This window comes from Episyrphus balteatus, chromosome 2, assembly GCF_945859705.1.
Source record: "Episyrphus balteatus chromosome 2, idEpiBalt1.1, whole genome shotgun sequence".
Taxonomy (NCBI): Eukaryota; Metazoa; Arthropoda; class Insecta; order Diptera; family Syrphidae; genus Episyrphus; species Episyrphus balteatus.
This window is the reverse complement of record NC_079135.1, coordinates 48470949-48486846: the sequence shown is the minus strand read 5'-3', so window position 1 is coordinate 48486846 and position 15898 is coordinate 48470949. Positions and strand designations below refer to the sequence as shown.

Below are 15898 nucleotides of genomic sequence, written 5' to 3'. Positions count from 1 at the left end.
AAAATAAAACAAAAACGAAAATTTTAGAATTAAAAAAAAAGGTCGTTTTTAAATAGTACAAAAATATATTATTTTGTTTTGACTTCAAAACCAAGTTTGCTATTTAATTTCTTGTATAACAAAGAATTTTTAGTATAAAAATCGTTTTTGTTAATCTAATATATAAAAATCTCATGTCACAGTGTTTGTTACCAAACTCCTCCAAAACGGCTCGACTGATTTTAATGAAATTTTGTACACATATCGGTTAGGTCTGAGAATCGGCCAACATCTATTTTTCATACCTCTAAATTGTTAGGGTGGTCCAGCCAAATTTTTTGTGTATGTCGGGAAGTCGGCCATTCGACCAACATGAATTTTCATAAGATAAAATTTTTAGGGTGGTCCAACCAAAAAAATTTCTATATTTTTTTGGAATGATTTTTATGAAATTTTGTAGGTATATCGGTTAAGTCTAAAAATCGGCCAACATTTATTTTTATACCTCTAAATAGTTAGGGTGGTCCAACCAAAAATTTTTTTTATGTATTTCTGGAACGATTTTTATGAAATTTTGTGGGTACATCGGGTAAGTCTAAGAATCGGCCAACATCTATTTTCATACCATAAATGGTTAGCGTGGTCCACTCCAAATTTTTTTTTACGATTTTTTCAAGTCCTTGCTTTATATTGTTTTCAATAAGGGGTTCAAAAAAGTTAGTTTTCCAACTCATATGAATAGCCTAAATGTGTAATATTTCATATTCTAAATACAGGAGCTTTAAGCCTACAAACATCAATCTCGATAAAGCGATCAATAGAACTAAAAAAACACATTCTTTTATTTATAAGGACCTGTATTTTGATGTTGTGACCAGATTTTTTTTGGGAAAAGATTGATACCCTCCAAAAATGGAAGTAAATAGCAAAAGAGGCGTAACGAAGTCCGCCGGGTCAGCTAGTAAACTCATAAAAAAGCTTTAAAAAATTTCAAAAAGAAAAAAATTGTTTTAAATTGATTTTTTTTTTTAATCCAAAAATTATTTTTTGAAAAGCATTCACGCAAGCTGAACAATAATATCCAAAAAATGAATTAGAAATTAAATGATGATTTTAATAGCCTGTTTTCACTAGAGCCCAAATGAGGTAGGTAATTACGCAAATTATCTCAATTCGAATGTCAAATTCTATAGAAAAAAAATTGAATTTGAAATTTGCACTGACCTCATTTGCGAAATTGTGATAATAAGTGATAACAGGCTATACTTTTTTTTAAATAATTTTTTTAATCTAAAAATTTCAAAAAATGGAAGTTTTTTGAGTACAAAATAGGAAAAATCAACACTAACATTTTTCAAATCAAGCGTTATTTTAAAAACCCTATATTAAACTGTATTCCCGGTGGAAACTGGAATAATTTGCAAAAAAAAAATCATCCCGCGTCAATTATTCTAATGTATACTCAGATTCGGATCCTAATAAATTATTTATTGTATAAATAGTATTTAAATATTTAAAATTGATTTCATCTTTAAAAGCCTGTGTTACTTTATTTTGCTGCAGGGACAAAACTGCACGTTTTTGACACAATGTCACACCCGTTACAAAAATTTGTCACACCCGTTAAATTGTTATAAAAAAACTTTATTTTAAAATAAATTTCCTTCAAATTAATACCTATTGGAAACGCAACATCTCCTTTCATATTGAATACGATATCCCGATATCCACGACTTTCATTAAAAAATCTATAATATGGCTTCTTAAAGTCACCGGAGCAGAGTAAATCAATTTTCTAACGTCAAATCCGTTACATCTAATCAGCTTAAAAAAAAATTGTTTTAACAGCTAAAAAAATAAGGTGTTGAAATTGTTAAATACCTTATCAACTGAATATTACACAGACCAGAAACAAAAAATTAAGAAACCGTGTCACACTCCTTAATGTGGAAATACAATTTTATTTTTTTTGTTTGTTGAAATCGGTTGGGTCGTTTACGAGAAAACCAGAAACATGTTATTTTTATAAAAGAGCCGTTTTTGAAATTACAACTCTTTTGTATTTGGTCATATCAACTACCGTAAATTTTAAGCATAAACAAAATCCATTTATCCCTCAAGGGAATCACCCAAAATCTTAAACTATCAAGTTTGAAGAAAATCTCATTAGTGGCTTAGACTGTCGCTTATATTGGAAAGTTAAAGTGATAAGATATCCTCACAAATTCAACTTCACCGGATCTTGTGAAATTTTTGTGACTTGTATGCCATTAGTGAAGTTTGCCAGAATCCGTTAATTCAATTTAAATAGCCTAATATTCAGTATTCAGTAGACCTTCAGCCCAAATGCGTTTCGAAAAGGTACAACCCTCGTCTAAATGATGACATCTTAGAAGGCCACAACAATATCTTACTGATAAGCCCAACTGTAGGTACTTTTAAATTGAAACAAGTAACTTTAACTGTACAATGCCATTTAATTTAAATTTAAGTAGGCGTTTAAAGTTTGTATATCAGCTTGTCAGTTGTTTTATTCGAGAAAAAATCATAGAAAATTATTAAAAATCAAAATAAATAACGCACTACATATGTATATTTAATATTCTACATAATTGTTTTGAACGCGAATTGATAAACAAAATAATAAAAAGTGTTACACCAATAATCGAAATTGCAAAAGTCAAAAGTTGTTCCAAAAAGAGAGTGCTAAAGGCCACCGCATTCAAGTCCTAAAAAAAGAAGAAAAAAAAGAAGTATTAAAAAAGAAAACATCATCGCCTTTCGATACACTTTTGGTAAGTTTTTTTTTAAGGCAAATTAAATGCAAAAAATGCAACAATAACGCAAATTTCAGAGCATTCTGTCCATAAGTTTTCAAGTATGTATAGGATTTCCACCCAGTTTAAAGATAAAATCATTACATAACATAAAAATTAGTTTGAAGTTTTATTATTATTCCTTGGTACAAAATTTGTTCACACGTTTAAAAAAAAATTCGGTCTGTTTTGCTGGCGCTAGAGTGTAATCCGTTTTAAAATACGAGTCTTTTATTAAAAGTCTAAAAAAAAGTGTCGTATGTAAAAAGTATTCGTCAAAATTTAGTCCAATGGTTTAATTGGAATAATATGTCGGTTTAAATGAAACAAAGATTATAATTTGTTTCGTTTCGACCGCAAAATAGTACAATACACAGAACACGATATTTGACCCAAAATATGTACATACCAAGAAAATTGATTTGGACTTATTTTGGGGAAGAACGATGTGTTTTCTTTAAATTGCGGCCATCTACTATGTAGTAATTTCAAAATCAGATGCTTCCAGGTTAGATGCTTATCATTACGAGCGAATTCTGCTTTTTTTTTAGCTATTCGGTATTGTAATGTTGTCTTGTGGTTTGTATTCAACTAATTTCTAATATAAATTGTTATTAATTAACATAAGCTAAATGTATTTAAGTGGTGTTTGGCATAAACAGGGTAACTGCATTCCAAAAATATGCATTTATGCAAATATACAGATGCATTTTTACTATTTTAAACTATGAAAACTGAACGTCGTCTAGGGGTTACCATAACACTGTGTTACAAAATAAAAATCATGTAAATTACTTTGGAAATGACCTAGCAGAGGTTGTAGGTATTACTGACTAAATCATATTTCGGCACTTAAAATTTTTCGTAGACCCTCAAAATTTCAAGTTATCGTCAAAAAACCGTTTTTCAATGTTTTCAGATTTCAACGATTTTTTACTCAGACATTTTTCGGTCAATTTCAGATTTGTTTACAGTTCTAAACAGAGGAGTACTTGTTCTTTTTGAAAATATTTTTATGTTATGCTCAAACACCAAATTGGGTGAAGATTTTATGGGCTGAATCTAAAAGTACAACATTTTTTCACCGTTTTTTAGAGTTCGGAGACCGTTTTAAGCTACATTTTGTGTTTTGATTAACAGTTTTTTTGTTCTATTTATGCTGAATCAAGAAAGCTTTTACTCATTAAAAACAGTTAGAATTTGTAGAAGTTATGGTTTTTTTTTACTTGAGAAAGAAATTATAATTTATTGCAAAAAACCCCCATTTTCATAATTTTTTGAAATTTTATCAAAATTTTGAGGGTGTTTGGGGAAAATTGACTTCAGATTCGGATTAAGCACGTCAAAATACATAAAGATAGGCAGGTCCGGTCAAAAGTATTGGCACTTTTTTTTGGCTTGTGTTATGATGGGCATGAAAAAATGAACAGTATTTAAAATATATATCTGAGCAACCAAAATCGATATTAAAATTTTTAAACGTAGTTACAAAGATTAAAAAGTTAATAACTTTTTATTATTAAAAAGTTAAATTGACCTCAACTCCATATGCGTTTCGCCCAGGGGGCCAATTCTGGTTCTGTGAATAAGTGAAACGAAAAGCTTTTCACTTTTTCAATCATAAATTTGATTCTCGTTCTGTGAAAAAATGAAAACAAACATCAAAATTATTCATATGAATATTTTTCTTTCACTAAATTATTCAATTGTGAATGTTTGAAGTCGAAACTTTGAAACATATTAAATGGATAATTTTTTGAAAAAAAGGAGAGGCAAGAGCGTAACAAAAAGAATCCTTATTTTTATCTAAAGATAAGATAATAGAACTTGAAGTAAAAAATTTAGAGATGAAAGGAAAACGGTTAAAGCTAGAGAAAAGGAAGGTTATATAGCCTTAGAAAACCTCCAAAACAATTTGGCCAATTTGTTGAATGAAATAAAAGAATACATTTTTGTTTAAATTTGATATTTTTATTTAACTTTTTTTTCTCGAATATTTCATCCTTCGACTAAAACATTGCACTCATTATTAAAATTTCCCCTTATATATATTTCCGTTTCATCTTGAAATTCATCTTGAAGAATATAACGTTTTCAAGGTGGTTTTTGTTTTGGAACATCTCCAAATATAGGAATCGTGAGAAGTGCATTACCACTAAAAATCAAATGATCTGCACCACATTATGATTTGCACATTTTTCGAATGTCCCCTTTTCTGCAGTAATGTGTTGTTGTTTCTTTTCTTGGTGTTGCAATTTTGATGCGCGTACCGTCAATTAACCTTTTAACACCCGGGAAACCTGCGATGCCGAAAAACTTCCTTTTGATCTCCAAAAACTGTGCAGCTCTTGGGAATTTTACGTGTTGGTTTGCAATGCAATTGCAACCTATGTAATGCAAGGAGAAACTGATGTTTGGGTTGGGATAATGAAGATAAGTAATCCTGAACCACAGCTCGTTGGAAGGGTCCTTGCGCTAAAAAGCAATGAACAAAGTACTTCAGTGTGCGCTGGAAGTACATGTATTCTTGATGATTCAAGAAATGGGATTATTTCATCTATTAAAATTCTGCATAAACGTTTTGGAAAGCGGTATAGCTGTATGAAATGTTCCTCCGTTATCATTGTTATCATTTCGGAAGGATTTTTGTTGTTTCTTAAATTTCTTCTGATTAATCTTATGTTATTTCTAGAAGAGAAAATCTATTTGTATGGTATTACCAAACCTTTGCGTATTCCTCCGATTTGTTTGAATTAGAGTTCTAACATAAATTGAAGACAATTTTAATAAATGCAAATTGAAACAACAAAACAATTTAAAAATATTATTTTTCGTTTTGACATTTGAAACAATTCAAAATCACAATCCCAGTAGAAAAAAAGTTCACCACAGTGAAAGTTTTTGAATTCAACACGTTGTTTTCATTCGTTGGACGAGAATCGCTTTTTCGTTTCAAATGAATCGAAAAAGTGAAAAGAATGTGTGAAAGCGAAAATGAAAAGTTTTTTTTCGATTCACGTGTTCACAGAACCAGAATTGGCCCCCAGGTATGACAATCACTCCGCTTAAAAATAAAAATAATTTTTATTTTTTTATTATTTTTTTCACTTTGTTTACTTATTAGCCTGACCACGGGCAATTGTTTTTAGGTGCAAGAATGTAACCATGTTCCCCTAAAATATTAAAATTCACAGTCTATTCAGGTTGTGATTTTTATAAGTGTCTGTATTCATGGACCAAAATTTTGCGTCTTAGTAAGGGTATGACAGCATCTAACTGATGAGCCCACTGTCATACCTGGGCGAAACGCATATGGAGTTGAGGTCAATTTAACTTTTTAATAATAAAAAGTTATTAACTTTTTAATTGAATTATATTCAATCACTCCGCTTAAAAATAAAAATAATTTTTATTTTTTTATTATTTTTTTCACTTTGTAGTTACAAAGATAACATTTTTTCTAAAAATTAAGACCATAAAAAATACAACAATAACTGTTTACAAAAAAAATTTAACAAAACACAAAATAAAGCTTAAAACGGTCTCCGAACTCTAAAAAACGGTGAAAAAATGTTGTCCTCTGAGATCCAGCCCATAAAATCTACACCCAATTTGGTGTTTGAGCATAACAAAAAAATATTGACCGAAATTGACCGAAAAATGGCTGAGTAAAAAATCGTTGAAATCTGAAAACATTGAAAAACGGTTTTTTGACGATAATGAGGGTCTACGAAAAATTTCAAGTGCAGAAATATGATGTACTCAGTAATACCTACAACCTCTGCCAGGTCATTTCCAAAGTAATTGACAAGATTTTTATTTTGTAACACAGTGTAATTATTTAGTAAGGCTGTTAATCAAGTAAAGCCAGTTACCATGTTTAAACCAAACACCACAGATTTGTATGTTTATCCTCTAGAAATTTGACCAGGGGAGATTCCGGTTCTCTGAAAAATCCGATGAAAAGACTTATCAGAACTCGTATTATTCAGGGGGTCTATTACGTAATACGAAACGAGCGGCAAGTCAACGATACTGTAGTAAACGATAGTCACGACAAAGAGCGATTATGTAAAACGAAAAAGTCGTTTGGCCAAACTAAACCGAAAAAATTATTTTTTTAGGTTCACGTTCATTCTACCAGCATATATGCAATAATATTTTTTTTTTAATTTTCAATTTCAATTTTTTTTCAATTTCAATTTATTTATAATATGACAGCTAAACGAAAACGAAAGTCAAACGATAGGTAAAAGGCAGTCGTAAAGATTAACGAGTATCGTTGAAGTAAAACGATTATCGTAATACGTAGTCGCATTTCAACGAGAACGAAGTAGTTTCAACGATAATTGTTTTACAAAATAGGGCCCCAGTCTGTAGCCTACATGCAATACACCATTTGAAGCTACTAAATCTTAAGTGTATTTATTATTTTTCGTTTTTCGACGGTGTAGAATATAAACGACAAAATGCATTTTGCTGGCTTCAGCAGTTCCAAAGTTTCCATCCATAGCAGATAAACAATGCAAACCATTTAAAAAAGTAATTTCTCATTTTATTATATTAATTACCAGTGAGCGTTTAATCTATTAACAACTTGCTTAACAATGTCTAAATGATTTGCATGTAACTTAAGATCTCTACTAACATCCATCCATTTAACATTTGCTGCATCATCTCCAGCAGACAATTGCAATTTACCAACTTGTTTCCCAGTGCCATCGTGGAAACTATAAGCTACAGTTTCCATCCAAGCATTATCGGTATTTCGGAAATCATCAACATATCCTTTGTAGATTTCAATGCCTTCAGCAAAGAATTCATCAATCATTCTTTTGTTATCTGCAAAAGAGATTGTTCCGGAATAAATTTAGCTAAAGAATAGTTAAAGTTCCTACCGAAACTGTCCAAAGCTTCTTCCATGAATTCCCTTTTGAGTGTGGCACTAACTCTTTCCCCTGGATCGACCATGCCACCAGGAATGGCCCACATTTGATTGTCATGTCTTTGAATGGCAACCATTTGAAGAATTCTCCTAAATACAAAACAAAATTAGTTCAAAGATCATGAAGAAATCTAAATGTCCTTACTTTTCTCCATTTATTAACGCATTTCCTAAAGAATCTCTTCGCCAGCGAGTCACAACTGGATCTGCTGCATGATTAGGTCCCCATCGACCCAACAAACCTCGTCCCTTTATTCCAGTTCGTCCAATGGGATTTCTGGGAATACCATCAACCACTTGATAGTCACCATTGAATGATACACGGTTTATTTTGCCATCTAAACTATTCCATTTAGGTTGAAATGTGCTGTCGGTAATATCTGGATCTGCCCAAATTTGACCATTTATATGTGGGGCAGTGTAATCGGGAGGTGAATATGATGGAAAATCGTCAGACCAAAACACAAACTCATCGGATACGGGGAAACGAGTAACTTGACTCTTTGGATAAATTGAATTCCGGCAAGTTATGTGTTTGAATGACCCTGGTTTTAGGACTGCAGTAAACATAATTATTGCTAAAACAAATAAAAACTTAATAAAGTAGCCGGCCACAATAAAAATGTAAACAAAACTTTCGCGGAACACAGAATTTATAAAAAGTGATGCCAGTCAGATGACTTTTGACAGCTGTGTATTTTTTGTTTCATCTATTCAACAGGGTTGTTATTGAGGTTTTTGGCTATGATTTTTTTATTGAATTTATTGGCGATTGGGAAAAAGCTTTCAACGCCACCTACTCCGCAAACCAAAACTTATGTCATTTTCCTTCACTCTAATGAGAGTACCCTTTTAGTACTTGTTTTTGCACTTTTTTGTTTTGTGTTCCTTCACGCCACAAAAGTGTAGGTACCTAAAACAAAATTAATCCGAAGTAATTTTAGTACTACGGAGTACTCCGGATTTATGAATTTGAAGTTTGACATTTTAAAATTTTGTTAAAATTCTTTGGTTATTAACAAAAACAACAATTATGAATATATTTCCTATTATATTATATTCCGTCATATATATTTCTTCCATTATTTTCGTTAATTCTTCACATTTTCCAAAATGAAATTGAAAACCAAATAAAAGAGTTTTTCAGCCAGTGTTCTTCATCAATAAAAAAAATCCTGTGCCAGATAAAAAAAAATCCCATTTTTTTTCTGCGATGATGGGATATTTTTATTTTACAACTATCAAACTAAGGATGTGTGTCAATTAGGCTGAAAAAAACCGATCAGAAGTATAATGAAAAATATACCAAAAATAAAACTATGTAAGTCCGCTTCTACACGAAGACGCAAAGCCGAAACGCACATAAGAGCAAAGTTCGAAAAAAAGGAAAGGAAGATTTTCTACCGTGAGTCTCCGGTTAAAAATTTGGTGACTTTTTGACGTTTCTCTTTGATCTTGTTCTTTTCTTTGCTGTTCTGCTTTATTTTATTTCGTCGGTCGCGGAGTCTGCTTAATCTACCTTAGACTAATTTAACTAATTTAATGACGGGAAAGGTAAAATAAGGAAGGAGAGCGGAGACTTCGGGGATTTGTGTTTAGGTTGATTTCACATAGGCGAAATCTTCTTTGAACGTTTTCAATTCTATGTGAATGATATTCGTAAAAAGGTGACCAAACTTGGGAAGCATATTCAAGAGTGGGTCTTACGAATGTTATGTAAAGGGATTTTGTAACATATGGATTATTGAACTCCTTAGACCAACGTTTAATAAAACCAAGGGACCGGTTGGCTTTGTTAATTATTATCTGATCAATGTGAGAGTTCAAATTAACATTCTATCACATAAGACGCCCAGATCACACATGGATTCTACTATTTGGATGGGCTCATTTAAAAAGTAGTAAATTCTTGAGGAATTTAATGGACGTCTTCGGGAGTATGTAACTTTAAGCCATTTAGAGATGTTCAAATCTAAAAAATTATGTGTGCACCAATTGAAAAAGCGATTTAGGTCGTTTTGGAGAAGATTAGAGTCAGATGAAGTTGAAATGTCCTTGAAAATTGTATAGTAACGTTTTTAATTTATTCAAAACTTTTCGTTGCATATAGACCGCACTGGAGTTGTTTTTTTTTTGTTGTATATTTTAGTGTTTTTTTTTTTTTGGAATTAAAATACATAGTCTGCTTCTACACGAAAACGTAGACGCACAAGATGCTCATAAGAGCAAAGGAGAAATCAATCTTTCTCTCTCCCTTGTTGTTATGTGCATCTTGTGCGTCTACGTCTTCCTGTAGAAGTCGTCATACGAAAACAAGCACAAAATAAACCCAAAGAAATAGCTGTCAAATTTGCGTCTTCAAAAAAATACTACGTGTGTAGAAGCGCGCGACGCACCGAAACGAAAATCAAAAGAAAATTCGAAGATAATTTCTGCGCCTTGCGTCTTCGTATAGATGCAGACTTATAAACGAACGCTTATTATGCTTCATATCGTCGGTCTCATAAAGAAACCTCGTAACTCCACTTTTTTCAAAAATGACTTTTGAATGCCATTCTTTAGAAAATTTGGGGTCATTCCGAAAACCCTAAATAGACTTAAATTCAAATTTTTCACAGCGCATTTCTTCCCCTGTTGTTTGTTTATTCTTTCGTCTCTCCTGTAAAATTTTGATTTTGGGAGTTACGAGGATTCCTTATGAGGCCGACGATATGTTATTAATATTATTTTTTTTTTTTTTCAATTCATAAAATTTTTTCCCTAGGCCTGTTATCACTGTTTTTTTCAAGGAAATTATCCATTTTTGCCTTGTCACACACACAATTACAAAAAAAAAATTATGTTCTATCACTCCAAAAAAAGGAGTAAAAATTTAGAGTACTCCTTAATAGAGTGAAAGAAAACGACATTTTTAAAGATTCCCCTTAATTTTGTTTGATTATTTTTCAATTTTGTTTTATTATTTTTTTCTTGTCAAAATTGTGCCAGCAGAATAATGGTTTGAACATTATTTGTCCGCGCAAAATTAAGTGGAGACTTTTTCTTTACAGCGGCTCCAAATATTTAATTTGCGCGTGAACTGCGTACAGCTTGAAAATATATCAAATTTGTCCCGAGAAAAAATTTGTATGAGAATGAGAAATAAAATTTTTCCCGATCTGCGTACTAGGCTTAAAACTTAAAATAATTTATTTTTTGTGTTTATTCAATGTTAGAATTCAATCTTTTTATCTAAGCATCAAATAAAATAATTTTTTTCAGATTTACATTTGAATCGTAATTTTTTCAAAATTTTATTGATACGAATTTGAACCCAAACTTTAGAACTTGGTACACTTTTATATCTCAATACTTATTGTGCCAGTATAATTTCAACATAGGAGAACTTGGCTCTTTTTTTAACAGTAATGTTTTTGTTGTGATTTCACTACTTTTTGCAAGGTAAAATTGAAAATCTCTATATTTGATGAAAATTCAGTGAAAATGGGCGGTTGCCACGACCCCTAGCTGAAATTCTCAAACTTTAAATTTGTTCCTTTGTATAAACTACCAGCTCTACTATTCTACCAAATTTCAAGATTCTACGATAATCAGAAGTGCTCTAGTCTATAAGTGCGATTTTTGAAGCCCTATATCTCAGAAACTACTCATCGTAGGAAGCTGAAATTTTGTGAGGTGTTTGGTTTTGACCAGCTCAACAAATGTAACGAGTTTGAAAATTCTAGCATCTTTGGTGTGGATGTTAGAGGGGGGTCGAAAATTGCCTGAGTTGTTTCCTGTAAATAAGGGTGTAGTGCCAAAGTTGCTAGAGAACTTGGCTGGGCACTACCGTGCCCCTTGATATTAAGTACTGCCGCACCGCAAATGTCTATTTCCCATATGATTTACATGGGAAAGATTGTGTTTTTGAGTTTGTAATTTTATAACTTTTCAATGGTTCATCAAAAAGGCTGGACTTAATCATTTTCTTTCAATATTCAAAAGACATTCAACGTTTTCTGCAATTAAAACCCATGAAAGTCTTAGTTAAGACATAATCAATAGCCTGAAAATCCTGGATTTATTCTGTTCTTCAAACTTGTAAAATGTTTAACCCCTGTAATTTCGACAAACAAAATAATTTTTTTGTTTTTTTTCTGAAAAAAGTAGACTTTTTCCGTTCTTACATCTTACGATTCATTTAAAACCCAAACAAATTAGAAAAAAATTAATCCATTAGCTATATCTACAAACAAGTGAAATTTATACGGATTAGAAGTATTTTAGAAGGACAAAATTTAATGTTCAAGAAAGTACTGCTGAATGTGTATTAAAAGTACGTCCCATAGTAATAAACCAGGATCGATAAAATAAATTACAGACTAGCCTAGCTCGGGATGGTATATCTCGATTTCCGGCAAAACTAAAGGTCCTATGGAAAATAGTTGTATGACAAAGGTAATAAAAAGATCTACAACTTTTGTATTAAATTTTTTTTCACATAACCTCAAAACTTATGTGAAAAATTCAAATAATCGAGTTTTTTTGTTTTTAATTTTTATCTTTTTCAAAAAAAAAAAATTGTTTCTACGAAATTTGGTGAAAACTTATCTTATTATGTCCCAAATATACCTACTGTAGTTTACTTTATTAGAAATATTTATTTTTTTCACTTTATTTTGACTAAATATTAAAAAAAATTCCCTAATTTTCAATCGACTTTTATCCATACTTCTGATGGTGTAAAAAAAAAATTACATTAGTATACTATGGTAAATGTTCTCGGAAAATGCAAAAATTGAAAAAAGCTTGAATTCGAAATTTTTTTAAATCGTTATGTACAATTTTGGACCATTTATTTTTACCATTTATTTAGTAGTTTTGCTTTTTTGTAAATTTCTCGAAAATGACAAATGACGGTTTCCTGTTTTTAATTAAAAACAAGTAAGAGCATCGAATTTTAAAAAACAAAATTTGTACTTACCTACCTCATTACATAAAATTAAACCAAAAAATTAGTTTGATTTTTTTTTTTAAATTTTGATTTTGAAAATTTATTTTTCAAAAATATTATTTTTATATTTTTGCACTATATGTATTTAAAAATGAATACTTGAAAAAATGACAAAGCAACTAAATTTTTTTGTAGACTTTAAACAATGAAAAGTTTTAATTTCAATAACCATCGATACAACATAGGTTTAAGTGGCTTTCGGGCAAAGGCTCGATTCACTTTTAAATCCATTGTGATAAATCAATACAACATAATTAGTCCGAAAATGCAGTCACAAGCTGATGTCGCAACCACATTCGAATACCGGCAAATTCATCCCTTCCAACTAAATTTATAAATTCTCCCGAGTCAATTCGATGATCGTACATTTCTTCACCATATATTTGTGTCCAATCTTAGGAAAAAAAAAAAACAATAATGTTTAAACATTAATTTCAAATATAAAAAAAAAAAAAAATTGATTACCCTTTGTGAAGTTCCCAGGATGAAACTTTACCCACAATGTGTAACGAAAATTATCCGTTCTCATAGAATATCCCATTACTTTTATATTCTTCAAGCGTGGCTTATCACTATTTGGATGCTTTGTAGGTTCCCAACCAGGACGGGGATACTGACTTAAAGCATGCATCATCAAATCATTGTAGTTTGGGTCCAAAAAATAGCGATACAGGCTTTTGCCTTCGGTACACACTATATCCGTGTACTTTTCCTGACACTTGGGAACCGGAGGTAGCTTTGCAAGATCAGTGAGTGTAGGAAATATATCAACCAATTCCACAATTGATTTTATATTTTTACTCTTTATCAATGGAAACTCAGGGCTTTGAATGATGAAGGGAACTCGAACAGCAACTTCGAAATTACTGTACTTGGCCCATTCACCATGTTCCCCAAGTGACCAACCATGGTCTCCTGTAAGTACAACTATTGTATTGTTCCGGTTGACACTTTCCAAGAACTTCCCAAAAAGATCATCTACATAGGCTACTGAAGCGTAATACGCCTGTCTGATAGCCGATCTCTGTACACTAGGAATAGGTCCATAGGGGAATGAGATGTTTCGACGCTTGAAGTCATCACGAGACCGGACATCAGTAAAAGGATTCCAAGCAACATTTGGCATCCCATCTGGCTTGTATGAGTCCTCTGTGTAGTTTTTAAAATCATCCAAACGAAACTCATTCAGAAATTCTTTTGGAAACCGAAAATTGATATGTGGCTTATGGAATCCTAAAGCCAGAAAGAAAGGTTTCTTTGCTTCAAAACTTAAAAAACGTTTAGCTTCTTTCACTGACTCAATGTCTGGAAGAGTCTTCAAAGGCTGCGACTCCAGCAAAACAGGACAAATCAGATTCTTTTTAAGTACACCACTGCCATCTAGACATACCGGTGAGTTCATAAATTTTTCTGTCTTTGGATGAAACGCAGGTCGACTCCAACTCAGTGGATAGTCATCGTTGTTGTTGGACGAAATTCCTGGATGGAAGATTTTACCAACCGAATAAGTTGTATAACCATGATCTTTAAAATACTGTGGAAGGGTTGTGTAATTGCCAACGCTCGTTCGCCAATAGCTGTAGAAATCGTAGAGTCTTAAAGTATCCGGTCGTCTTCCCGTGAGGAAAGAGTTTCTACTTGGAGCACATAAAGCTTGCTGAAGGGTTAAAAACATGATCAACAATTAAAAAAAAAGTTTGATGAAAACATTACCTGACTATAAGCTCTGGAGAAATAGAAACTATTTTTCATGAAATTATCAATGTTTGGGGTTTTTGCTAAGACGTCACCATATCCCGATATCACGGGACGCAAATCATCAATTACAACAAGAACGACGTTATATTGCGACGCACTGATTGTGGTTCCCGCCAAAATAAAATACAACGTAATTTTGAACATCTTTCGACCACTGCTGACCGCGACCGGTAGGTAATGAATGAATATACTCGGTCCAAGATGAACGCAAGATCCCACCGGCCGGCAGCTACTTCGATCGTTCTGGTCTTGTGGCCGGATGTCTGAAAAGATTTTTTTCTCTGTCAAAAGTTTAATTGAAAACTGCATTGTTCACTTGTTTAGTTGGAATGATGCAACTTCATTAAAGTGTGTGATGGCAGTGACATGTGGGTACAATAATTGGGATGACCATACTTTTGATTTTTTTTTTTTAATTAAGGTTACGAAAGTTATATTGAAAACTTTAAAATGTCCTTTTGAAGAGCTTACATTGATGGAAAAAATAATAGAAACAATAATTTACACTAAATGAAAACTTAAATAACTCCTCTAATGTTAGGTTTTGAACGAAGAAATTTATATATTTATAAGCTCTTTAATAGTGCAACAAAATGGTGTAATAGTTATATGCTAACAGCTTTTGGTTTACTTTTGCCAAAACAAAATGTTTAAAAATTGTAATTTCCGCTGGAAAAAATAATAGAAACAAGTGATTTATACTTTGATTTTGAGAAATATTTCTATTTTGTTTAATTCAAAACAGGCCATAATTATAACTCTTTTAAGATTTTTATTGTGGTTAAAATAACCAATAGCCAAATTTTCAATTTAAATTGCAAAAATAGGCCGCGGATTACATTCTTTTGTTGTCGTCCGCGAAGTTGTAAAAAAATAAAAAATGAAGGCATAACAATGGATGAAATAGAGCAGGTAAAGGACTGCTCCAAGAGAACAGTCTTTACAGCCTTATATTTGTGCCCAAAAGCGGAAACTAGAGGTTAATGCAAAAATTAATATAAAAAAAGTGTTAAATGCACTTGTTAAATGTCAGACAATTCGATTGAATGGAACCATCTTTCAAAGAAATCGACGAAAGGTACCATTCCTAAGCAAACAAAAAAAAAAAACATTAACAACTACTTAGTTTTTACAAAAAAAAAAAAAAAAACACCTTGATCGTTTTGACTGGATGGTCTTATGGTCTAATAAAACTAAGGTGAACTTGTTTTGATCCGACGGAAGATTTTATGAAGTCCAAAAAACACAGAATTCAATCTTAAGTTTTTTAATAAGACAGTTAAACACGGTGGAGATTTTCTAATGTTCTGCGGATGCTTTTCTTCATCTGGAGTTTGGCCAATCTTTTGAATAAAAGAAAAAATGTTTGATATCCCTTACGTCCGAATTCCGGACGATGTAATATTG

At 31.7% G+C, this 15898-nt stretch overlaps 2 protein-coding genes and 1 long non-coding RNA gene across 3 annotated transcripts in view; 1 reads left to right on the top strand and 2 right to left on the bottom strand.

Moving 5' to 3' along the window:
* The first annotated feature begins 1321 nt into the window (after positions 1–1321).
* LOC129912380 (uncharacterized) overlaps positions 1322–15898 on the top strand; it is a 100950-nt gene continuing 86373 nt past the window's right edge. The window contains exon 1 of the long non-coding RNA XR_008771823.1: positions 1322–2774. This is a non-coding gene — a long non-coding RNA (uncharacterized LOC129912380). The remainder of the gene's footprint in view (positions 2775–15898) is intronic.
* On the bottom strand, positions 7329–8402 carry LOC129912378 (ADP-ribose pyrophosphatase, mitochondrial). Its single transcript, XM_055990589.1, has 3 exons — positions 7886–8402; positions 7694–7830; positions 7329–7637 (listed from the first exon to the last, which is right to left on the bottom strand). Exons 1-3 carry the CDS (start codon positions 8308–8310, stop codon positions 7363–7365), a joined length of 837 nt encoding a protein of 278 aa, XP_055846564.1. The 5' UTR covers positions 8311–8402; the 3' UTR covers positions 7329–7362.
* On the bottom strand, positions 12822–14779 carry LOC129912376 (iduronate 2-sulfatase). The gene is made up of 3 exons (XM_055990587.1): positions 14447–14779; positions 13199–14390; positions 12822–13127 (listed from the first exon to the last, which is right to left on the bottom strand). Exons 1-3 carry the CDS (start codon positions 14633–14635, stop codon positions 12988–12990), a joined length of 1521 nt encoding a protein of 506 aa, XP_055846562.1. The 5' UTR covers positions 14636–14779; the 3' UTR covers positions 12822–12987.